The sequence below is a fragment of the Mesocricetus auratus genome, unplaced genomic scaffold (assembly GCF_017639785.1).
Source record: "Mesocricetus auratus isolate SY011 unplaced genomic scaffold, BCM_Maur_2.0 Super-Scaffold_100011, whole genome shotgun sequence".
Lineage (NCBI taxonomy): Eukaryota > Metazoa > Chordata > Mammalia > Rodentia > Cricetidae > Mesocricetus > Mesocricetus auratus.
Window position 1 is genome coordinate 49,298,451 of NW_024429195.1, and position 26,627 is coordinate 49,325,077.

The window sequence follows — 26,627 nt, forward strand, 5'->3', positions numbered from 1 at the left end:
TGCCAGCCTAGATGAACCATCATAGGAAGAGAGGTCTTAAAGATGTGCATGCTAGCTACTTTTCTGTATTTGTCCCATCTTGCCTTTATCTGCAAAAACATAGACTCAAAATGGGTTCAAGCCTCTAGTTGGATTTTTAGACTACCTACTGTGAGAGTCAAGCCAAAGCCCTTTGTTTGGCCTTGAATGACAGATGCCAGAAATAATAGCAGGAACACATTAGAAGTTTATGCTTTCTCCTAAGAGTTTAAAGATTGGCAGCACAGGGCTATTATCCAGAAAATCCTTTGGGAACCAGGCTGCATCTGGTTTGTTATTCAGAGAAACCCAATTGCAGCATCTGTGCTTGGAGCTACAGATAGTTACAGGAACTCTAGTCTCTGAGTTCCTGGAAACAGAGAGGAGAGAGGGAAAGGCAGGAAGACCCGATGAGAATCCTACCTTATGTTTTCATGTGTATCTCCTTGACCAGAACGCAGAATAATCCTTGGGAGCTTCAAGGATGCCTGGAAATTGCAGGCTTTTGCTAGCCAGTTTATTGCTAACGTTTGCTTGTTTCTTTGTTTTATGGGGATTTTGTTCATTTGGAAGAAAAAGGAAGTTACTCATAGATAGTCATACCTCCCAACGTGGCTAACATTTATTGTAGGCTTACTGTGTATGTACTTGTTGTGCTAACAGGTTACATGATCTCCACACAGCATCGCCAAGGGGTGGTTATCTCATTATCCTGATTCTTAGCTGTGCAACCTAAGGGCATCAAGAGGCTTGCGCTAGCTTGTATAGTCTCTAGTAAAGCAGTAACTCATGACACATCTGTCCTTTATTGTCACTGTGTCTCTGCTGCTATAGCCCTAGGGAATCACTCTGAAACCAGATAGCTAAGTGTTATTGTGTTCCCCGAATAAGGATAAGTTAATTTATCACCTGCCCATTATGTACTTTTTAAAAAGTATTAATGTTGCTCTAATTAGGAATATAAGTGAAAAACTAAACATGTGTCCAAATGGGCAAACTGTGTCTCTTAGGAAGGTTCATCTAACTAGCAAACAGATGGAACTTAGTAGGCCAAAAAGTAAGTGGGTAATCCAGGACCTTCAAACTCTGTGTCTGAGTTTTGGCTGCTAATGCCCTTCCCTAGTAGAACATTTGAAATGAAGCTAAACAGAAGAACCAGCAAGGTTGATAGTGGGGTTAAGAAACCAGCAATTGTGTGTTAAAGTGAAATGACAGGGACTAGACTGGCCATCAGCAAACTTGTATCAGTATCCCAGATCGGGCCATTGCTATTTCTATAATCCTGGGAAAGCGATTCACCTCTCCGAACATCTGTATTAGACAGTGTTCTCCAGAAAAACACAACCAATGGGGCAGTGAAGCTGTGTGTGTGTGTGTGTGTGTGTGTGTGTGTGTGTGCGTGTGCGTGCTAGTATGCATGTGTCTATGCACACATGCAAAGTCATTTTGAGACAGGTCTCATATAGCCCAGGTTGGCTTCAAACTCACTCTATAGTAGAGGCTGACCTTGAACACCTACTAGGAAGCAGGAGTGTAGTCACCTTCCAAGTGCTGGGATAATAGGTGTGTGTGACACATGCCCAGCTCAGTCAGTAGTTGTCACAGTTGTGGAGAACGAAGACATCAGCATATCAAATGTACAGTTTCTGGTGTACATCCAAAAGCCTGAGAAAACCTGGAGGGCTGGCCCTATGAGGTCCAATCATATTCCAAGTGTGAGAACAGAAGTCCAGTGTCTCAGCCTCAGGCCGTCCCACAGCAAGTAGATTGACCATTTTCCAGCTGTGTTGTTCAATACAAGCCATGGATGGATTACGTAAGATCAGGATGTGATGGTGAGAGTAATCTGTTTTACACTATGTGCTGGCTTAAGTGATAATCCCATCTAGAAACACCTACCAGACACAGATCTACAGTGATGTTTAACAAAATAACCAGGCAGCCCTTGACTTTGTCAGGTCAGCATTTAAGATTAGCTTCAGAGAGCCGGGCAGTGGTGGCGCACGCCTTTAATCCCAGCACTCGGGAGGCAGAGGTCGGCGGATCTCTGTGAGTTTGAGGCCAGCCTGGTCTACAAGAGCTAGTTCCAGGACAGCCTCTAAAACAATACAGAGCAACCCTGTCTCAAAAAAACAGAGCTTCAGAGAAGGAGCGGGACAGACGTTTATTAATCCACAACTTTCTCACTGTTGCCTCCGTTCCTCATCTGCAGTGGTAATCATAAAACCCAACTCTTAGACTTACTGTAAAGTGAGTGTTACAGAGACTAATTATTCATTCAAGACTTTTTGACTGTTTCCTGTGCGAGGAGCCATTCCAAACACTGGAGAGAGAGCCAGGAATGCAAACAGATCAAGTGCTAGTGAGAAGAGATAAACAACAAAAATAGATGAATGCATGATACGGCACTGAGATGCTAAGAGAAGGAAAGCATTCGGGATGGTGGGTAAACACCTGCCCCTTAGTGACACCCTTGTCTTGGTCATCAGTAGGGTAACCTGTCCTTGTCTGTCTTATGGATAGATGTAGCGATGAGGGAAAATGTCACCTGGTAATCACAGGTAGTTGTGGGGGTTTTTGTATATGCAAATTGAGTTTGTTATCCACACTGCTTGGGGCCAGGTCCAGTTTTGGAATTTTTGCATAGACTTTTCAAGTACTTGAGCTCCAAAAAGTTTAGAATTTTTAAATGTCCAGTTGACAATCTCAATTGGGGGTGGGGGTTTCAGTAGATTTAGAGGTTATAAGTGTTTTTTGTTGTTGTTTTGGGGTTTTGTTTGTTTTTAGAGTGAATTTTTGTGAAAGAAACCAGGGAGGTAGGTAGCTTACTTAAGAAAACCAAATCAGTAGTAATAGGAGTGTTCTAGGGAACTGGGCAAGGGAACCTATGACACGGGGTGAGAGGACCCAAATTGACTGCAGTCCTAGTGCCCAAGCCTCAGAAGGTTGAGTTATATGATATAAACTTATGAGTTACAATTATTGGTCTTCTGCTAACCCTTCTTTACCTTCCAAAGGATCTATGGCATTTTACAGAGCAGGGTTTAGTGTCTGCAGTAAACTAATTCTAACGGAGATGCCCGCAAACACCAGGATAAATACGTATGAAACTGATGGCTAATTGTGTGCAATGGATTCTCCCTCACTTTGTGTGTCAGTGGAGCACGCATGACTAGCCATGCTAAGGAAGCAATCCACCCTCAGGGTCTATGAAATCATGAGGAAGAGAGCTGAGAAAATGGGTGTCACCCACCCTGAGCTTCGAGCTGGCTCATCTCAATGCTGATTTCATGTAGCAGCCCCGTGGCTCCAATGGGGCAGACGGAATCTCAGTTTTACAAGCAGGACCGAGACTGAGTGATTAGATCTAGGGTCACACGGACAGTAAGTGACTCATCTAAAGTCTAATCCCAGCTCTTCCTCTAAAACTCATCCATGCCCACTGGACCTCTGCCTTAGGGAGGATGCCAAAAGAACCAGAGGGAGAAATGGTGTGCGTGTGTGTGTGTGTGTGTGTGTGTGTGTGTGTGTGTGTATCTCTGTATATATCTGTGTGTGTGCATCTCTGTGTATATGTCTGTGTATGTGTGTGTGTGCATCTCTGTGCATGTGCCTGTGTGCATGCATGTGTCTGTGTATATGTCTGCTTATGTGTCTGTCTGTGTCTGCATGCATGTGTACATGCCTGCATGCATGTGTGTGTGACCAGCCTGAAGAGCAGAGGAATTCGGAGGTAGAACATGTTTTCTTGCAAAGCCTTGATGGAGCTCTGAGACTATTATGTGGGTTACTGAACTGGTAGATCAGATTCCTTTTTCTGTTCAACCTTAGTGTTAGGGTGTGTCCATTTAGGGTACCTGAAAACATTGCCTTTCACTTAGCTCGACCATGCTGCTGTCCATCCCCTGTGCCAAATGTGTGTTTAGACAATGGCTATTGCTGAGACCCACCATCCTGATCCACTCACCTCTGTTTCCTCCTTCTGCGTTGAATCCTATTTGTCCAGCCAACATGAATGGCAGATAGACATTGTCCTGGACATCATCCCAAAGGCTCTCAGGAACCTAAACTTGTGAGGACAGCATCCACCCTGACCTTAACATAAGCTTTAATAAGCCCATAACCCTTCAAAACCTTTAAAATGCAAAGCTCTCTTTATTGTTTTATCGGGGATGAGAGGAGTGGTGCTGTTGTTTTAGGCCTTCCTTGAAAATTTGGCCTCAGAACTGTGGCGGGAACCCCCCCCCATTGGAGCCAACAGACTCCTGACAAAGCACGCCCCAGGCAAGGTTAGAGGTTCCCGAAAAGCCCAAGATGCTGGCCTTATATTGGATTTTTCTCAGAGAGATTCAAAGAACTTTTTTTTCCATGAAGTATTTTTTTTACCTTGGGGCATTTTGAATACTTAGAATATATTTCTATAATGAAAAAGAAAATTCATTCCTTTGGGTCCCAGAGCAAACCCCTGAACAGAGGGAAATAAGGAAGAAAGAATATATAGAAATCTCCCACATGGAACCCGTCGCTGGAATATCACATGCCCACTGATGTTACCTGGGAAGATTTTTCAAAAGCAGCCTCTTTAGAGATCACGGACAAGGGACTCTTTCCATTACTCCTGCCCTGGTTTTGGCTGCTAATCTACTCGTACTGAAACAAAAAGGTGTGGGTGTCATGTGGCTGTCTGTGTACAAGCCTTCAGGGAGGTCAGCAAATCTGACCTGCTTCATTTTCATCCCCAAATGACTGCAGTCTACAAAGTTAGTGTTGCCTGGGTCCTGGACCACAGTTGTTGGGTAGCAACTTTACAGAGACACTGTTTAGGACATTCTGCTAGTTAAGGATGCTGAGTGCCCCTTAGTTCCTGCTAGGAGTTTTCATTTTATTAAAGAGATTTGAACATTATTTTTGGTTGGTGCTTCTGAACCGCAAATACACAGACACAACTATGACAGTCTAAGTGAACAATATGAACTTATTCTCCCCAAATTTAAGCACTAAAGAATTTTCATATTAGGAATATTTGCCAATAATGAAGCATTTTATTTAAATTGTTATATTCCAAACTATAGAATTATGGCTTTTAAATGATTAGAATCTGTTAAGGATAGATATCTTAATTGGATTTATTTTAATTGGGTAACTAAATTGTTGAACTTTGCTTGCCATTGTTCTTCAAACCTATGTATGTAGGTACATAATATATATGTCATAAATATAATATCAAATATATTTACTACTTACCAGAACATAAAATTGTAATTGGACTTTCTTTGGACAGCCAGCTCACAAATAACAACATGAGACTTCTTATTAATTATGGCCTTAGCTTTTTCTCTTAAGCTTAGCTTAAGCTCTTATAACAAATAAACCTGCTTCTATGAATCTGTATTCTGCCACATGGCTCAGTTGCCTCTCTTCTGTACCATACGTTTGACTTGTTTCAAGTTTTGCTGGTATCTCCACCTCTTTTCTTCCCAAAATTCTCTTTCTCCCCCAGAAGTCCCACCTATTCTCTGCTGACTAGCTATTGGCCATTCAGCTCTTTATTAAACCAATCACAGTGACACATCTTCACAAAGTGTAGACAAACATTCCACAATATAGAATAAATTTATTTTCTGAAAAATGGACAAGAAATTATTCTCAGTAGAAAGAAAACAAACCATTTCAAGGAAATCAAGATCTAAATCAACCGTATCTGGTGATCCATTTCAACCTACCTAAGTGCACCTGGTTTCTAACCCATGTGGCATTCTGGATTGAATATGCCACCGGCTGATAGATTTTTAGTACTAAATCAATCTCTAGAAATGAGCAACTCCTCATTTTGGAAGTGCATCACCAAAAACCCAGAGTTATTATTTACTCAAGTCCCAGAACTAATTCATGGCCAGGTTGGAAATGAAACTCGGGGCTTGAATTCAGACAGGCACACAGGTTCCTTTGAGGCGTGGGCGTGTGTCAGAGCAGGGGAGGCCTCCCAAGGCTTTCAGGCTTTCACGTGGGTAGTTACAGAGCCATTGTAATTACAGGTAGCCTTCCTCCTGGCACTGGCCTGAGCCATTTGCATAATGACTCTTTAAACTCTTCTGGCAGGCAGCTGAGGCAGGGAGACAGAAGCACTTTGCCCAAGACAACAGGAAGTCTCAGACCAGACTGGGCCTGTGCTTTTAACCCACATCCTGTACCTTGTATTAATGATGATGCAGTTAAGTAGACCATGACAGTTGGACACCCTATCCACGTGGAGTCAACCAATCATGGGTCAAAAATGGTCTAAAACCTGGCATCTCTCCTGAACATTTATAGACCCCATGCTCTCATCACAGTTCTGTGAGTAGCACCGTTTAACACGTGTGCGCCCATCATTTGCATTGCACTAGACAGTGTAAATCATCTAGAGACGATGTGTAGTATGTAGGGGGGATCCAGAGAGTCTGTGCCAATACCGGGCCCTTTAATGTAAAGGGCTTGAGCATCCACACCCTGATTTTGTGAGGCATTGTGGAACCTGTCCCCCAGGGATGCAGAAGGGACTACCAACATACACTAAAAGATGAGCAGTACAGGCAGAACTGCAGTGAGGGTTAAGAGCCACAGGCAAGAGACTTCCTCCAACAGTGATGCAGTAATGGGAGAGATAAGGGAGACACGGGTATCCAGTGAAGGAAGGGAACAGCAGGGTCAAAGCTGGGAAAAGCAATGACCCATTCATCTATTTCCCCTGGAGTCACATCTGGGAAGAAGACAGGTGCCTGGACGCCTTCAAGACAACTGTAGGCAGGGTCTGGGGAAATGGCCCAGGGGGGAGCGTTGTTGCCACACAAGCGTGAAGTCCTGAGTGTGGTTCCCCAGCACCCACATGAAACACCAAGCACAGCAAGTGCCCTCTGCCTGTAATCCCAGCTCTGGGAGGAGCCAGACTGCCTAGGGCTTGCTGAGCCACCAACCTGGTAAATCATCCTGCGAAAAGGGATTCAATGGGAGAGGCTGTCTCCCAAAAAAAAGTACAGAGAGATTTTGAGGACAGATGGCACAGGCCCTTGGCCTTCGCATGTGTGCACGTGCGCGCGCGCGCGCACGCACACACACACACACACGAGCATACATACAGAATTAAAAAAAAAAGTAGTTAGATTCCAGTCAAAAGCAGGCTGAAAACTCAAAAGGCTTCCTTGCTCAGATTAACAAAGGACGGTCCTTTCTTCTTCCCTTTCATGTTCCACACAGACTGAGAAGCATTCAGTTTGAGATTTAGGGGCTGGGTGTCAAATTTCAGACCATTCTTCAAAAGAAAAGGATTCCCTTATAGCCTTTCCATTTTTGTTAAAGTCACAGCAGCACTGGGGGTGAGTGAAGTTTTTTGACTTCTAGATCCCAAGTGTTTTGTGTCCTTGGTTAAGTATTTCATCTATAAACCTTTGTCGCCCACATGCACGCACCACACACACACACACACACACACACACGCATGCATGCACGCACACACGCACACAACAGTGAAGGCCTGAGAAGAGAACTGTGTTTACCCCCTGCCACCCCTGTTCATGGTGGCCCTGGTGGAGGTGTCTTCCATCTACAAACAATAGATTAAACTGCACAAACTTTGTGAGTGGCTCTCTCTGTTACTGACTTACTCCACGAGGATTAAGTCTCTTTGTAGGTCAGTTTCTTTGATCCATAAAACAAAACAACAACAACAAAAAGATCCCTTTGCTCCACAGCCTCTCCCAAATGTGTAGGAATATGCAAGTGAGCATTGCCTGGGTTAGGGCACTTGTGGATTTGTAATATAGTTACTGTGACTGATTCTGTTTGGGCCTGCTGTAACAAAACTCTGTTGGATCAGAAACAACAGAAATTCGTTTCTCATGACTTGGGGGCTGAGGGCAGTACAAGATAATAACATACATGGGTTTCACTGTCTGCTTAGGGCCTCCTGGCCTTTCTTTCTAGCTCATAGCACCTCACTATGTCCTCATGTGGTGGGCAGGGCCAGTTTAAGACCTCATGTATAGGCAGCAATCCATTTATGACAACCCCGCCCCCATGACTTAACCACTCCAGATTGTCCCCCTAATCCCATGACCTTGGGAGGTAGGATTCTAAAATATGTTAGAATGGAGGAAACCTGGCCACAGCAGATATGAAAGAAGGTTGAGACGTTTTATTAATTGCAGTAGCATTAAGCATTCACTGTGCTGGCTATGATCTCAAGACCTTCGGGCTATATTTGTTTTGTATATACAGTGACCCTCTCTCTGCTTTCTCTTATTCCTGGTGTAGAGATGCCAAAACTAAGAAGCAAGACTAGGCTTTGGACTTGACTGCCTGATTCCTGAGCCTAATTATCAGTCTCCCAGAAAGAAAACGAACTGTCTTTACGACAGTGGGCTTGTTTTGACAGAGGGTATCTTTGCTGGAAGTATGTGCAAAGAGCAGCACTAGGATTTGCCACGTCGCAGGACTTAAGAGAATGGAGGCGCTCATCTAGAAATCTCAGAATCTGGGCCCTGAGTGAGTTAAATGGAAGGTACTCCAAGAGTTATCGTCTCAGCCCTAAGACTGCTACAGGGTTGTTGTCTTTGTGGTGTGCAAGTCACACGCATACTGGCTTGAGGGGTCGGGGGCTCAGCGGACATGAAAGCCTGGGGGCAATGGGTGACTGCCCACAGCGCTGATGGCACCGAACCAGGCACCTTCTAGTGGGACATTCCTATGTGCGGGGTTAGGGGCCAGACTGAAGAGACACCTCCCTTCCAGAGACCTCACAAAGAAACCCACATCTTCCTCTAGTGAAAAAGGACAGTTGGGGAAGACACTCCACACGGAAGGGGTGTGTGGGCGAAAGCACACTGCCACTGAGGGGGACGCCATGCCCCTGTGGCATTACAAGAATGTGGGTCAGATCGTGATTGTAAAATGGATGTTGACTAAACTGGGCTTTTAAGAAATCTCTAGCCCCCACCTCTTTACCCATCTACAGTGAAACACTTAATCTGCAGTAATGGGAAATAACCTTGAAGAAAGAGTTTATTAGGTAAAATGAAATTTCGTATGAGAAGTACAGATTTTAGTATTATTTTTGTACTTAGGAAAATGTATCTTATATGCTAAAAGCAGCTAATATAAATGAGAATAAAACATCACATGTGGTCGTATATGTGTTATATAGCACTGACCACGTGATGAAGTGATATATTAATGAAGACACAGGACAAGGATTCTCTGTGGCACACAGAAGGGGCTGGAGAGGTTTGGGCTGAGTATACATGCTCATCAGAAAGCCCTTGGAGATGAATAGAACCAGTAATGCTTGGCCATGACTCAAAGCCTTAAATTAGAAACTGCTCGAATAACTGCTGAAAGTAGCTCAGGCTCAGATTAAGATTAATTTGTACCGTTTTCTCTCATTACAAATAGAAACATTTTCTTTTTAATGAGGCATAAAATAATTTATCCTTTGTAAGCCAAATTGCCCATTTTTCACTAAATGGTTTTATTAAAGGAGCAAAGTCTTATAAAGTAATTGTAATTAATATTAACATTTTAAAATTACTGTTCAGTTTAGCATTTTGAACATGACAAACACCTCCCTTGAATTCAAATGTAGCAATCGACACAGAAGCACATGCGTCTCTATATGTCAGCCCCGCACTGCCAGAGAATTCTGAGCTTTCCTCCCTAATGAGCCCTTGATGATTGATCAATAATCAGTTTGGGAGCTAATTAAAGTCACTAGAATGATAGATATCCCTGAGTAAGGTTCATCATCACAGCATGGCTGAGTGGAGGCCGAACTCAGGAGGCTAAGGCTCCCGAAGCCCCTGGAGGGCTCTGGCTTCCCAAGCTTAAGTTTCTGGTGCAGCTGAAGGTGTCTCAGTGGCCCATCCTTCACCTTGAGCCTTAGTGCTTCCTGTGAAACAACAGTGATGGACTTCCAAAGCTGTGCTCCCAGCGGTGGGCCCGTTCGAATGATGACTTGCAGAAACTCAGTTACAATTGGAGCCGTGTGTGTGCATGCATGCGTGCATGTGTGTGTGTGTGTGTGTGTGTGTGTGTGTGTGTGTTTCACACGGAATGTTGGCTCATGTTTCTCAGAACTTTTGGTGACCAATGGCTGTGGAGTTAGGAAATAATTACTGTCAGAAACATATTTGACGCCATCTTCTTCCCTTGCCAAACCAGTACAAACCAGAATTCATATTATTCAGAGGGGCCCACAATTCTCATTCTAACTCTTTGTGGTGACTTGAATGAGAAATGTCCCCCATAGGTGCAGATGGTTTCTCACTTGGTCCCCTGTTGGTGGCTTCATTTGGAGAGGTTAGTGGGAGGTGGTCCCTTGCCAGAGGAAGTGCAGCACAGGTGGTCAGCTTCGAGGGTTCAAAGCTTCGGATCTCAGACTCCTGCTGCTGCCACCATGCTTGCTTGCCTTGCCGGTATGTCTCTCCCCGCTATCACAGACTCTTATCTCTCTGGAACCCTAAAACAAAATTAAACTCTTTCTCCCACAATGCACTTTTGGTCACGGTGTTTCATCACAGCAACAGAAAAGTAACCAACACTGTATTCCACAGATGGTTTTGAACCTAACCCTCATCTAATCTCAGGTGTTTAGCGGTGTGCTAGTTTGGATGCTGGGGATGAAAAAGGTGCCAGGCATACCTCAGTCATTAGCTCTCGGCCTTCGTTGTTCCTCGTCAGATGTCTCCATTATCTGCCTTGTGTCTGAGGTAGAATTAAGGCTCTGGAGGCACACAGGACTCTCTTATTGGTATCCTACCTGATTTGACAAGATAAGCCATGATACTGGATGACACATGGAATCTGTAACGCATGGCAGGCAGTATGAGCACCATCAATAAGTAAGTCGAGATAGTTGGAAGAAAAAGGTTTTTCCACCCATAGAACAGGAAACGGGATTTAAATTCCACCTATAGAACAGGAAACGGGATTTAAATTCGCCTTAGAGGAGGATGCGTCGAAATATTAGCAAGGGTTAAAAATGAATATACCTCTCAAAGAGTGACTAGAAAAATTAGCAAGGCACTTAGAACGCTATCTAGCAGGTAGTAAGCATTTTCTAGTGCTTAAGAGGCTAAATACATATGTGTGTATGTGCACATATCATAACTGACGGTGTATATGTTGTAAACATAGATATATACATAGTATATACTCAGTAAAGTTTAATAATTGTTGACACATACTGTGGAATCCACAATAACTCTGTAAGGTAAGCAGGAAGGTATTTAATAATCTCCAACCTGAGTAATTTACTGGTGATCCATTGTTCCCATCCATGTTTCTAACTTCTGAGCCAGAAGTCAAAGTTGAAACTATAGTCTTCTCCAACATGCAAGTCACTTTCAGATGTGCAATAACTTCTTATATGGAATATTAAAATATAGGACAGATGTTTTAACTATTATGACTTAAAATACAAGGGTAGTGTCGGGTAAGTGTCTTGGGCCTTTCAATAAGGAAAAAAAACAGCAGTATCTATGCAAAAGTCATGATGTAAAATTTCCCAGGCTCACAAAAAATTTACATAATATGGGCCTGGGGAGATGGCTCAGTGGCTAAGGCCTAAGGAAAAATCCCCAGGACTACATAAAAGCTCAGTGTGATCACTCACACATGCACCTGTTACCCTGACCCTGTGGGAGAGCGGAGACAGAAGGATGGCTGGGGCTTGATGGCTGGGGCTTGCTGCCTTCTGATCCAGCTCCGGGTCCCGTGGGAGTCCCTGTCTCAAGGAAGAGAGGTGAGAAGTAATAGAAGTGGATGCTGTGTGCGATCCTCTGGTCCCCACAAGTGCACCTGCACAGGCACATGCCGTACACGCTCACACAGCGCACACACAGCACACACACTGATCCACAACACTCAGGATAGAGTCCTACTGGACTGTTTTTTCTCTACGGTTAACTCCAGTTTGCTGATTGTATGCATCAGCTTTTAGTAGAAAAGAATTAAAGTGGAGAAATGTGCTCTGAGACTACATTTAAATAGATATATGCCCACGGGGTCATTTGGTATGTAAAGGGTATGTTCGCATTAGCCGAAGGAAAAGCTGATATTTTCCTTGCCATGCCTGTTCGAACTGCACCTCAAAAAATATAAAAGTTCTTTTTTCTCTCTGAAAAGCGGGGGGGCTGTGTGCTGTTTTAACTACAAGCACATTTGGTTTCTGTCAACTTCCATTATGAATCATGCAATTTGTACCTGTGTTCATTATCTGCAGTTAGATTTCTTAAAAGGCTTTGAGGATTTTTTTCCTCCCCATTTAAAAATTCATTCACCCCTTAGCGGGCAGTGGTGGCACACACCTTTAATCCCAGCACTTGGGAGGCAGAGGCAGGTGGATTGATGTGAGTTTGAGGCCAGCCTGGTCTACAAGAGCTAGTTCCAGAACAGGCTCCAAAGCTACACAGAAAAACCTTGTCTCGAAAAACCAAATAATAATAATAATAATAACAATAATAATAGTAATAATTCATTCACCCTAACACTTAACACTTAAGAGAAGAGTGGAAACCCTGAGTCGAACTGGGAAGGCAAACAAAGAAAGTTGTTTGTTGAACTAGGTAACATGACCCTGAACTATCACGCTAAGCTTCCATTATGGTCACACACACACACACACACACACACACACACTCATGCTATCTTATAGTTCAGACTCAAGTGTGCCCCTTTATCACACACCATGCTAGAACTAGGCTCAGGCTACTTTATTGTACACTTTGCTTAGTTTGTGCAAATTAAACGTGCTTAATCTAGCCCTCAGTAACCAGGTAACACAAGACTTACAAAGACGGGTCTTTTTCTTAGTGGTGCCTTAAAAAGAAATCCTCAGATGCCCAGCACTGTTTAGGCTGCCCATTCCTCCAGTTGGGGCGGGCGGGTGCTGTTGTTTCTAACTTTGTATGAGCAGGGAAAGTAGAGAGCTAAGCAGTTCTGAGAGTGGAGTATGTGTACATGTGTGGAATTATTCTTATGCTGTCATTTTAAGATGGAACTGGCACAGGGGCCTAGATGGTATGTGGGTTTACTCCAGGCAGGGAATATAAACAGAGCCCAGCCTTGAAACGCAAGGTGTGTAGTCGATTCATTGACTTCGCTGTTTGCCCAGCTGCGGGGTGACTCCCTTTTTATTCCCTAGCTGCCCAGCTGCTTCCTAATGCTATTTTCTTTGCTTTCAAACTAGAGTGGCCAACCAGACTTCCTCCAGGTCTAGTAATTATTATAAACAGACAACTTTCCAGTAGCACCGGGGTAGTTAAGCTTTATTCTGATTTGCTCGGTATGGACTTTGCACGGATTTAAAGAGATGATCACAGATGACCGTAGCAAGAATCCCCACTGGCCCCAGGTTTTACTCTCCCAGACAGTCGTCCTGAGAGTGCGCTGCTGGATCTCAATGAAGTGTTCACTTCCTACCTTTTCTTCCAGCCTAGAGAAACAATGGTTTTGTATGGCTCCACTTAAATGAGTTCATTTATTCCAATGAGACATCCAGGTTTCAACCTATTTTAAAACTCATCTTTCCAAATGAGAAAAGGGAGGTTTATTACATTAAAACATTACTTTTACCTCAACTCCTGACCAACTATACCTTAGTTACAAAATTAACTCTGGATAACTTGGTTATTAGTGAGTGAAACAAAATCCTCCTCCTGCAAATGCAGACGTCCTCGGTTGTATTTGAAGCATCACGCCTATGGGTATTATTTCTCTTAGCAAATGTAATTGTACACAAAGTACAAGCCTTTTGAGTTTTCCCAGATACCTAACCCTGCATACAGCATTAAAATTATATGAGGAAACTGTCATTTTCAGGGGAAATTTCTTAAAACCTTACTACTTTTCTTCTATAGGTAGCAACATGGAAATTATAAATAGATATTATTATAAGAGCAATGAGCACTAAGACTGGAGAGTTGAAAACACAGTTCTTGAAGAGGACCCAGGTTCAGTTCTGAGCCACCGTGGAAGGGAGCCTATACCTGCTCATAACTACAGTTCCAGCGAGTCCCAATGCCTCTAGCTGCCTGGGGCAGCCGCACATACACAACACATAATATTTTTAATTAATTTAAAGAATAACACATAGATTTATTATCCAGAAAGATGTTTACTAAATATCTAGGCTAGTTATTTGGAGTACTTTGAGAGATTGTAAATCAACTTGTTTTTTTTTTCTTTAATTAAAGAGTATAAACTTAGCAGTGCATTTCAAAGTCAGACAAAAACATGTACACAATTTTCCTAACACGACAGTTTAGCCTTAAGGAAATTGTCCTAGGTGGCCACAAGTGTGTTCATGAACATTTTTGTAACAGTAATGTACCCAAGGTTTTTTAATAATTGAAGATTTAGTATGTGAACTTATCATATCCATAGAAAAAATGTACTGTAAAACTTTTTGTGTTCCATTTATTCCTAAATTTTACTAACAGACTAATTGGATATGTTGTTCCCAAGATAAGACAGTGTACACAGGAAGGTTTTGACATAACCCAATCCTAACACAGCCAACAGTAGCAAGTTAGTCGAGTATGGTCCAGGCGCTTAGGGACTCTCTGCACAGCCTTAAACATGCATTTTACAACATTTGGTGATTCAGATGGAGAGTTGGCTCAGTCAAGGAAGACCTGAGCTCGGTCCCCAAGAACCCATGTAACATTTAAGAGGCTGTTCACGGGAGGGATGCCTGGAATCCCAGCATTGCAAGGGGTGAGCCCTGAAACTCACAGGCCAGTAAGGCTAGCCAAATCACTGAATTTGAGGTTTGCTAAGAGGCCCCATCTTGAAAGCATAAGAGTAGGAGAGCCTGTGAGGAAAAAACACTCAGTCCTGGCCTACACACACACACACACACACACACACACACACACACACACACACACACACACACCCCTGCACACATGCCCACACCCATTCTAACAAATACTACACCACAATATATTTATTTTAAAACCCATTAAAATTATTTAGGTTGGTTGATCCCAGATTTTGACAGGAGAAATAACATGTGGTATTTTAAAATGCAGGGTATGCGTTTGACTATATGCCAGATCTTTACAGTGTTGTCATTGCTTTCCGTTTGTTTTTGTAACCTCCTTTTTGTATCATTTGTTTTTCCACACCGAATAGAAAGTATTCCTCTGTGAACAGAGAAACCATTTTTATACTGTGAGTCTCACTATGTATGAACCTTAATATTTATGTCGGTATCTTGACAAATAGATTTTGTTCGATAGAAGTCCTTTTTTTTTTTTTTTTTTTTTGGTTTTTCGAGACAGGGTTTCTCTGTGGCTTTGGAGGCTGTCCTGGAACTCGCTTGGTAGTCCAGGCTGGTCTCGAACTCACAGAGCTCCGCCTGCCTCTGCCTCTGCCTCCCGAGTACTGGGATTAAAGGCGTGCGCCACCAACGCCCGGCTCGATAGAAGTCCTTTAAGTGAGGCTTGTAGTGATGTGGAGTTGGTTCGGGTAAAAACGTATCTGAGAATAGACAGGCAATGCTGCCAATTCATGACATAGAGGAGATGTGGGGAGCACGCTTTTCGCACGTAAGAGAAGTTTGCATAGGTAGAAAAGCCACACATAAGCCTCTGTAAATCATTTTTTCATCAGAGAGTGTCCCCTGAGTGACTCTTCCCCGCAGGTGAATTGTACAGAAGCAGGAATCAAAATTCAGTCTGGCTTTACCCCCTACCCCCACCAGTCGGGAGGCGGTGTTTTTTAACATGTACACCTTATAGCAGGTCCTGTTCACTGGGAAAGCTGCAGGCAGAGGCTAACAATCTGGGTCACTTTTCACAGGTGATGAAGACGTACCACATGTACCACGCAGAGAGCATCAGTGCAGAGAGCAAACTCAAAGAAGCCGAGAAACAAGAGGAGAAGCAAATCGGGCGGTCCGGCGATCCCGTCTTCCATATCAGACTAGAAGAGAGGCATCAACGGCGTAGCTCTGTAAAGAAAATTGAAAAAATGAAGGAAAAGGTAGGTGTGAAAAGCTACATTGCAGAGTCCTGGGTTCCTCATCTGAGGAGACAAGACAGTCCTAAAAAGCGCTGATATGCCAACAATAGACACACATGGTGAATTACTGTGAAAAGACATGCATTTCCTCCCGTGGGGATGAAGGATGTTCAAGACACATGAAATTATGTCATAACAGCTGGACATCATTGCGTGGTGAATGCCAAGTATTTAGGACAAATCTGGAGTACTGGAGTATTAACAAAGAGTTCAGTGAAAATGGGCCTGGAGCCCAAAAACATCGTTGTTATTCCCAGAGCCGGGGAACTTTAGTTTGTTATTTAAGTTGCACTCAAAATGTACGTTCCACAAAGTCCCTGGAGGATAGCTTTTATAGTGGAATAAATTGCTGACATTAATGAAAACCCGAGTGAGTTTCTGTCTTACTAAAAAGACTTGGCCTTCCTTCCTGATGCCTGTGTCATCTTAATTACCAGAGACAAGCAAAATACTCGGAAAATAAGCTGAAGTCGATTAAAGCACGGAACGAATATCTCCTAACACTCGAGGCAACCAATGCCTCCGTGTTCAAGTATTATATTCACGATCTCTCGGACTTAATTGATGTAAGTACTCGAAGGTTTGTACACACCAGCTGTCATCCATTAATGAGAAAAAACACCATCATTTATTGGAATAATGCATTTTATGTAGTGCTCAGAAAAAAATCCAACAAAACCACGAATGATACTTTGACATGGTCAGCTGTAAGACGCATAGGATGAAGCATAATTGCAAACTAAAACTGCTAATGGCAAGTTGTTATCCTGGGGGACTCAGCCAGAAAGGATAGAAAACGGTTTTCAAACTATGCTGTGGTACTAGTCTAACTGTATCATCTCAAACTAATTTACTGGGCTGGGGCTGTTACCCTAGCATGTAGGGAGCCCTGAGACTATTTGCTGAGGGGTAAATCATTGCTCTAGCCTGTGTGAAGCCTGGGGCTATTGCTGTGGTGTAGATCCTTACCCCAGCATGTGTGAAGCCCTAAGTTTGATCTCCAGCACTGTAGAAAACAAAAGAAAACTCTAAGAAGCCACAACCCACACACAGTCCTTACTATCTGAAATTCAGATTTGATTCACTTTTATATGCATGAGTGTCTTTGCCTGCATGTGTATACGTGCAGCATGTGCCCTCGAAGGCTAAGCCAGTTTTGACAAGAGAAAAACTGCACATATTGCAAAGAATTTCCTTCCTACAAGTACCAAACCCACACTGAGCACTTCTTTTCTAGGTTGGTTTTGCATTATTATTTTGTCAGTGCTAGGGAACAAACCCAAGACCTCACAGCTACATCCCAGTCCCTTGATATAGAAATTCATAAGTATATGCATATATAAATAAATGTAAGCATATGCAATAAATACATATTTATAAACACATGCTAAGGTTTCTAGGGCCTTGAACATGTTGCTTAAACACCCATGAGCTAAGTGCTTAAGTCACTGCTAAGAGCACAGTCCACAGCTAATAGTGCTGTCTGGGACTAAAGAGCTGTGGATAACCTCACTCAAACATTATTCTTGACACTGGGATTCTTCCAGTGAAGAAAACAAAGTCCTTGTCATTGTGTTCTTTACATATGTGTTGAGACAAACTATAAACTGATGTGCATATATGTGTGCCTGTCTATATGTGTGTGGAGGGGTCTGTGTGTGATGTGTGTACATGTTTAAAATTAGTACTGATAGCACTGTAAAAAAAATATAAGATAGCCAAGCATAGTGGAACACACCTTTAGTCCCAGTACTGGGGAGGCAGAGGCAGATTGATCTCTGTGAATTCGAGATAAACTTTGTCTACAAAGTGAGTTCCGTTCCAGGCCAGTCCAGGTGACATAGTGAGACCCTGTCTCAAATCAACCAAGCAAAAAGAAATGTAAGATATTGCCATGAGTGTTTTTGGCTGGGAAAGTCCTGATATTTGAGCCAAAAAGTAATCAGATGGGAGATACACAGCACCCAATGCAAGGGCAGAATCCTCCCCCCTCCCACACACACACAGAAGCTCTGGCTGGATGAAGGCTACAGAGGCGGAGGTCTGTTCTGGAGGCTGATGTGCGCCTCTCTGCAAGCACAAGGTGCTAGTGCGATCCTGAAAGTAGACAGTCTCGTTGGATCTCAGCGAGTGAAAATGGTGTGTTTGGAGGTGAGGGCAGCAAGAGACTGACAGACACCAAGTCAGTGCAGGGTCTGGACTCTGCTCAGTGCGCTAAGAAGCCAGTGAAGGGTTTGAAGGGAGTAACGATTTCGCCCAGTGTGTGTTTTGAAGACTGTGGGAACTTCATGGGAGGAAGACTGAAGGGCTTGACTGTTTGGTCGTCATGGAGTAGCACTATTTGAAAGGATTAGAAGGACTAAGAGGCGTGGCCTTCTTGGAGGAGGTGTGACCTTGTTGGAGGAAGTGTGTCTGTGAGGTTTCAAAAAGCCCATGGCAGTCCCAAGTTCCCTCCCTCAGCCTGCCGATCAGGATGTAGCTCTCGGCCACTTCTCCAGCATTCTGCCATGATGCTAATGGACTGACCCTCTGAAACTGTAAGCCAGCCTCCAATGAAATGTTTTCTTTTATAAGAGTTGCCTTGGTCGTCGTGTCTCTTCACAGCAACAGACCGGGGACTAAGACAGCCAGTCAACAAGCCCCAGGGGTCTTCCTCCCCAGTGCCGGAATTTCAGGCACACACTGCTGTGTCTGCCCTTTTCCTATGGGCGCTGGAGAACCAAACTCTAGTCTTCATGCTTGAGCAGCAGGCCCTTTGCCTAATGAGCCATCTCCCCAGACCCCAAACTCAGATGTTTTTAACCTCCAGATATAATTGACTCTGCTCTAAATAGATAGCGGTTAAACGTGCCAAGTGATTTTCAATCTTCTCAAAAGTTAGACTTTTAAAGATCAACCTTAAATTAAAGAATGTGAGCGATTCCCAGAAGTCATGACTTAAATATGGAGTTTTGAAAAAAATGACATGAAATTGGTTGGCTGTCAGAGTCTGCTAAAACTGAACACTCTAAGATGAAAGAGAATAATTTTCCTGGTTCACTTTTTTTAAGGCCCCGTGAATGTGGACCTTTTAAAATGGCTGCTTACTTTGTAAGATCCCTTTTTTTGCATATAATCATAGTTATCCTAAAACCCATTAAACTTGACCCTTACTGGTAGAAAAGAAACAGCTTGATTATTATGCAAAGGTCCCTTGAATCCTTTATGCTATGTGAGTTTATTTAACGATGTACATTATATTCTGTGCTATCTGATATTCATGGGGAGACTTGCTTTACAGGGTCTTTAACTCACAGTTGAAATGACATGAAAGTCAGTAAATACATCTTAGTAAGTCGTAGCATCATAAAGGCAGAGAATTGAAGAGGCAGGCCTTTTTATTAAAACAAAATCTTCAGTTCACCCATCTCTTCTCACGTCCATGTTTAATAAATTCGCTATGACAGATGGTCATAAGTAGGTTTCTTCATATGACAGAAAGTCAATGATTTTCCATACAATGTGTGTTTTAAGTTATTTTATTAGTTCAGGACCAGCACATGTAGACTATAGAAAATTTAAAACTCTTCAAGCCATGATGGAAGCACCGTGCTCATGCACCTGAGGTTATCACTGATAGAACCCAGACTTGCTGTACTTCCTACACACACGCTAGACAAGAGTCTTTTTTTCCCTGCTGCATTTACCAGGCTCACTGGCCCATGGGCTTCCAGAGAGTCCCCTGTCTCTACATTTGACCTAGCCATGGATGCAACATTCTGTGTGTCCTAGGGATGCAGACTCTGGTCCTTGGACCTGAGCAACAAGTGCTTTACTCACTGAGCAATCTCAGCCAAGAATGCAGTCTGGCAGGCCTGGAGCTTGCTATGAAGACCAGATTGACCTTGAACTCACAGAGATCTGCTGCCTGCCTCTGCCTCCAGCGTGCTGGGATTAAAAGCGTGCACCACTATGCTCAGCTAAGTACTTAACGGCAGGATTCCCTAATCTATAGTCAAATCCACCATTCTGTAAATTTAGAATTCTTAGAAATAACTGAGTCTTTCCAGATAAATCCACACTTGTAAGATGTATCACAGAAACTAAGTCCTCAATGATAAAATACTATTGGTCCCTTGTCACCAAGGACATGCCCAGTAATAATTAGTTGTCATTATTTCAGTAAAGTTCTGTTTCCTAGCTTCTCCCTAGAAAGGTTGAGGCTCACTTAGAAGCTTGAAGGCTCAGCCTTTCTCGTGGAGTATTTCCAGGAGATAATCCCCTGCTCTGGCCAATTTTCTGCATACGGATATCTGTCACACATGCTTTCCTGGCCATTTACACAGAATGAGACTGAAATTAGATTGCAGCATAGAGCCCCCGCTGCCTTTAGTTTATCATTTCTGAATAATCAGTTATGCTAAAGCTTTTAGCCTTATCTTTTTGTTTCTTGGGACCTATGCTTCATTAGAAAGCAACTTATTCAGAGTTCAGGCTCCTTAATTAGTCAGATTTCCACCCCCCCCCAACACGATGCTGTTGAGAGTTATCTGTGAAACCCTGCCAGAGAGAGACACTCTGTTTCCCATTAGCCCTGAATTCTTATTAGAAAGATTATAGAGATCCTGTTCAGTGGGTTAGCACATCGTAGCAATCATATAGACTAATTTTGGTATGATTTAAATCCATTGTGATTTTTTTTTCATTTTTTCAGACAGGGTTTTTCTGTGTAACAGCCCTAGCTGTCCTGGAACTCGCTCTGGAGACCAGGCTGGCCTGAAACTCACAGAGATCCGCCTGCCTCTGCCTCCCGAGTGCTGGGATTAAAGGTTTGCACCACCACCCAGCTTCATTGCAATTTTTAAGGGCTGCTTAAAAACTGAAATGAGTTTGATTACCCGAAGGCATTAAAAGTTTATTCCAGTGTGTCATAGGCCTAAGTGTAGTAAAGTTTTATTGGGGAAGGGGAGGGTGTGGGGGAAGGGAGAGAGGGGGAACAGAGAGAAAGAGGGGGGAAGACAAAGAGACAGAGTTCTGTCTGCCTCCTCAGAGAAATGGTGGAGAGAAAGAGCAGGAGTGGGCGGAGCTTGTCTCCTAAAAGAACCTTTGCACCTGCCAATAGAGCCAGGGTGCTGCCTGCCATGCATTCTGGCGTGGGCACTCTGCCAGGTCCCCGAGGGGCGGGGCCAGGTGTGCCTGGATTGCAACGATAAAGCCCTGAAATGAGGACTGGCTTTTGGTTTTTTTGTGGAGTTTTTTTGTTTTTGTTTTTTTGTTTGTTTTTTGTTTTTTGTTTTTTCCTTTTCTAGTCCCCAGTGATGTCTTGACAATATCCCTCTGGCCCTCTGAGTGACGGAAGTCCCTGAAGGGTGGCCTCAGTTCTCTGCCTTTTGTTCTTTTCCTCTCAGTTTAAGTACCATTTGGTGGCCTTAGATTTGTGTCATCAGCTCTGACCTCCTCCTGGGCTTCAATGAGGGTTTGACTTTCCGGCTAGCTGGCAGGCAGTTGTGTAGTCGTGCTGAATACACCTACCTCCCTAAGCAGCATTGGTTCCCACCTTCACTAGACTCTACACAGACGACTTTCTTCTAATTTTTCATGCCCAAGACAGGCTGGCACCCAGTTCCCTGGTTCCTTCCATATAATTCGTCAGCAAATCCCATAATCTCTTCCTCCTGAAGGTCCCAGACCTTCGGTACCACTTAGGACACTCTTTGACTCCTAGGCAGAGACTCCCATCACCTGCCTGCATTGTTTCCAGTACCTTCCAGAAATGTACCCTGACAACCCACCCTCATGTCCTCCAAAGCTCTATTCTCTTCCCAAACATTAGAGTACTAAAAATCAGAAATCAGACAGTTGTCATATTTGAAATTCTGCAGAGGCCTCCTATATCCTTAGACTAGAAGCCAAATAGTCACAATTATCCATTATGAATTGGTACCCACCTGTTCCCCATCCTGCCCCCTCCCCAGTTCCTTCTACATATCGCCTTCATTTACTAGGCTTCAGCTATGCTCGCCCATCTGTTCCACAGACCCACGTGCACTTCCTTGCTTGGGGCCTTTGTGTTTTTTTGCACAACTTTACAAGGCTGAGTCCATCCTCTTGAGCGTATTACACGTCACACCCTAAAAGAAAGACCAGCAACCTTCCCCCAGATCCATGCTGATCCTCCAACCCTTTTTTTTCTCTGTAACTTTTACCATCTGGCCTGTATTTATTCCAGCTTGCTGTGTCTGATCTCCTTTCTCTCTATTTTATTTGCATTAGTTACAAAGTTGTGTCGTCGTCTGTCCCCCCCTTGAGAAAATGAGCCTGGTGGATGGGAGATGCCTCAGGTGACCATGAAGCTATTCATTAGAGAGACCTATCTGTCTTGCTTCAGCCTTGGTGCGGTTTCCTACATTGTATCCATTTCCATCACAGAGATGGACTGTTGTGATCTTCTGATTGTTCAGGGGAAAACTCAAAACTTCATTTTTATTAAGTGTTTGGCTATAGTTGGTAAAGTAGCAACAGGAATTGAATTGCCAGCTTTCTGTGAGTACTCAGAAACCCTGGCATGAAAACAGGTGTATAAAATGTGTTTAGGGGAATTAAGATGTGGGGCTTGGTCCCATGTGACACTTAATTCTTACAAAACTGTGTTTATGGTTTCTGGGTTAAAGTAATAAACAGTTAGAGAAGAAAATAGTGTTCCACTCTCTTCACAGGAACATCGGCTCACCTCCTTTGAAAGCGACTCGTGGACATATGAAAGTTGCTTTATTTAGAATAGTAGTGCCCTTGGCTTGTCCTACTTTTCAAAAAGACTCAAAATAAGGGATAGGAAAAGTCTTTGTCCAATGTCTATGGCAAAGGTAACAGTCAAAGGTGCCTGTCACACCTATGGTCAGCAGCTCTCTCGTGGGGGAGCCTCTGCCCACTCGAGGGTGTGGAATACTCCTGCTCTTCATCTCTCTCTGCCCATCTCAGTGCTCATGATTAAATCTACAGGACATCTTAATAAAGTTAACTGTGCTACATTAGAAATGAATCCAGATGCAGGGATCAGGAGAAAAAGACCACTCACATCTACAGGAGTGAAGGGAGAGCCCTTCTGCAATAACATGGAACCCCCACTCCCTGCTCAGTTCCCATGTCTACCGGAGTCGCACGGGCTGGCATTTGATACTGTCCTCTTCGTGCTCCAAGGACTGCCCTGCACATGTCCTTGGGGAAGCAGGAATATCCAACTTCTTGCCATTCTGGGCTCATGTGTCATGGAGCCTGTGCTAAGGGGTTGCAGAGAGGGAGAGAAAGGAAAAAACTCCCCGAGGAGCTTCAGCTGGCTCTCAGCGTTTGGAACAAAACAAAGTGATTGTGTTGGTCACTGTCCTTAGTGCAGGGAGACATCTCATCTTTGGTCTGACGTTGGTTGCAACCCTTTGTTTGGGCTGAGGAAGTTAGCCTGCTTTGATTAGACTAGCACATAGGAGGTTGGATCTTGTCGGTTCTTAGGATTTTTTTCTTTTAATGTACACTTTTGATTTCTGCAGTCTTTACTCTCCCGATTTTTGGTTCATAATTTTATGTATTCATCAAGAGTTTTTCTTAATCTTCCCAAATCGTGATGCTTTGTTTGAATGAAATAGTTTATTGGTTTCCTGTGCTTCCATTATTAAATGTGCTTGGGCTACCACTCAAGCTCTTCGTGCAGAAGCCTTTCATATTCATTAATAATTCATAAGCCCCACAGAATTACTTGAGACCTTCTTTAACCAAATATCTTCAGTCCTAACATATCCAATGTCATTTCAGCTTCTGGTTTAGAAAAAGGAGACTTCTGTGGCTAGGCTTGCTCTCAGGGAACCTTGAAGAGCTTTTCCTTCCTGTTTGTTCTTTCTTCTAAGTTCAAGATGCTTGAGAAACCTAGAATTTGGAAATGCTACATAACAGATGTAACAAAATCGAGACAACGAGGTGACTTTTCAAGCTGATGAGCACCCTGTCAAAAGTCACCTGAACACAGGAGGGAGGGCAAGACCGGAAGTGCCTTCGTGGCCAGGAGATGGGTGGCTGAGGCACATGTCTGCTTCACTAACCCATTCAGAAGACATGGTGAAGCCAGATCACATGCTGATAGAATCCACGTGGCTGTTCTAGGAATAGAAAACACCCCAGGCTTTAGTCATTTCATGGAGTGAAGTGTTCAAGTCGGGAATAACGGAAACTTAGTAGGTGTTCTTCAAAGCACCCAGTCAGTTGGGTTAGAATTCTCTCGGCCTCTCCCCCTTTTTCCCCTTCTTTCTTTTCCTGCCTCCCTTCCTTCCTTCTCCCTTCCTCCTCTCTCTCTTCCTCTCCCTCCCTTCCCCTTTTCCTTCTGCCATTCATCCTTCCCCTTTTAGGTTGTAAGAAACACTGGTCATGTAAGGAATAAAAGGCCATTCTCCATTGCTTCTTTCTATTTCATCTTTTTTATTAACTCTCCCACCCAGATCAATACTTATAAAATAAAGCAGCAGGTCTCCTTGTTTCCTTATAATCAGGTAGAAGAGCCTGTCTTCTTTTTGAATAGTGGGCTGTTTTTAAACACTAATACCTGTTAGAGAAATGAGGTCCGTTTCCTTTACAAACCCGTGTCTTTATAAAATAAGATGTTATTGAAAGATAGAATGAACTTTTCAATCCCTTTGATGTATACAAAGCTGTAGGGAGCCATTATGGATTGGGAGAAGCAAGAGGAACAAAAAGTCTTTGTTCATTGGAGACTAGAATTTCCAAATTAATCAAAATGAGCCATTCTCTGTATTTGGGTGCAGCTGATTCCACGGGAGATAAATGATGGTGAGCCAATTGCTGCACTTCCCAATTGTATTGTTTGTCATTGTGACATCATAGCTGTTTTCTGATTTTGTAAATCAAATCGTATTATCAAATCCTCTTGTCAGTTTGGGGAAACAGCACCCCCCAAAGGGCATGGTCATGAGACCCTATCATTGGAGTGCTCTGGGGGAGTGTCTCCAGTGTTTTAATTATTCAATTATACATCCTTCCTGAACTGCAGATTCCAGATTAGCAGGTCAGGTGTAGGACCAGATATTCTGCATTTTAAAGGGTTTCTAAGTATTTTTCCTATGTGATTTGGTACGGATGTGTGGGAGCACAGGCCATAGATAGCATGTGGAATTCAGAAACTAGCCTGTGGGAGTCAGTTCTGTCTTCCATGTGTGGGTCCTGGGGCTCAAACTCAGATCCTCGGGCTTGGCAGCAAGCTGAGTCAGATCCCAAGCCCAGTCTTCTGCCTGCCTGCCTGCCTTCCTTCCTTTCTTTCTTTCTTCCTGTTTTTTGTTTGTTTGTTATTGCTGTTTGTTTGTTTTTTTTTTTTTTAGACAGACTTTCTCTTTATACCCTTGGCTGTCCTGAAACTCGCTCTGTAGATCAGGGTGGCTTTGAACTCACAGAGCTCCACCTGCCTCTGCCTCCCTAGTGCTGGGACTAAAGGCGTGTGTGTCCACCACCACCCGGCATATTCTGCATTTCTAGCAAGCCCCCTCGTGAAGCTATTGCAGCTGATCTCATCTTGAGTAGCAGAATTTCAAAAGAACTGCGTTTTAAAGACCCTATTTTAATAATTTGGAAATTGAAAGCGGAGGTACGAACTTTGGGTTGCAGTCCTGGGGAAACACACCTGGGCCTTGGGCATGCTTAGCCAGCCATGCCTCCAGCCTGGCATTTGGCATTTCTAAGTGCATGTAATTCAATATGTCCCTTTTTGCAACGGCTGATGCATCATAGCCTGGAGGACCTGCTCTGTGCCAGGGCTGCCTCCCATATGCCCCGTCTTCTCCATCTTAGCAGCCAATCAATGAACAGCTTCAGTCCCATTTCCTTGAGAATGGGAAGTGTTTCACCATGTCCCAGCTTTAATGTGCCTGGAGCCTAGTGCAGTCCCTGGCACCTGGCCAATTCATGATTTGAATTGAATCAAGCTGAGTTGATTGACTTCATTAGAGCAATATGGAGATGACCTGGTTTTGTCTATTTAAAATGTTGTGTTTCTTCTTTAAGGAATTTATCCTTTCTTTTTTATGTAACAAATTCTGTTGTCAGTAATTGCTGGCTCATTTCCAGGCTTACATACTTTTAACATCATATTTCCTTAAAATGCGTGAGGGTTGAACAAAGGTAAAGGCAATAAAGACTCAGGGTGGGGTGGGGGGACCTCAGAGCTCTTTCCTTAAAAACTACCTTTATTTTTAACTATGTAACTATGTCGGTGTGGAGGTGTGTGTGTGTGAGTACAGGTGCTCATGGCAGCCAATGGCGTGGGATTCCCCTGGAGTTGGAGCTCCAGGCGGTTGTGAACCACCCAGGTAGATGCTGGGACTTGAACCCCAATCCTCTGCAAGAGCACTAGGTGCTACTAACTACTGAAACACCTATCCGGCCCTCTCAAAGCTCTTTAATTCCTACGAATATGAAACAAATCTTGTCTATATTAAGAGGACTTTAGCAGCCATCCCTATTTAAGAATTTTATGCTGGGAGTTAAAGGGAAGGCATTTCTGAATGTTTTGACAGACTCAA

At 43.4% G+C, this 26,627-nt stretch overlaps 1 protein-coding gene across 3 annotated transcripts in view; it reads left to right on the forward strand.

Annotated features, from left to right (window-relative positions):
* The window catches only part of Srgap1 (SLIT-ROBO Rho GTPase activating protein 1), a 239,315-nt gene that overhangs the window by 143,190 nt on the left and 69,498 nt on the right, over positions 1-26,627 (forward strand). For all 3 annotated transcript variants that reach the window (XM_040754798.1, XM_040754797.1, XM_040754799.1), the window contains 2 exons: positions 15,856-16,038; positions 16,515-16,643. In XM_040754798.1, coding sequence (XP_040610732.1) covers positions 15,856-16,038; positions 16,515-16,643 — 312 coding nt within the window. The remainder of the gene's footprint in view (positions 1-15,855; positions 16,039-16,514; positions 16,644-26,627) is intronic.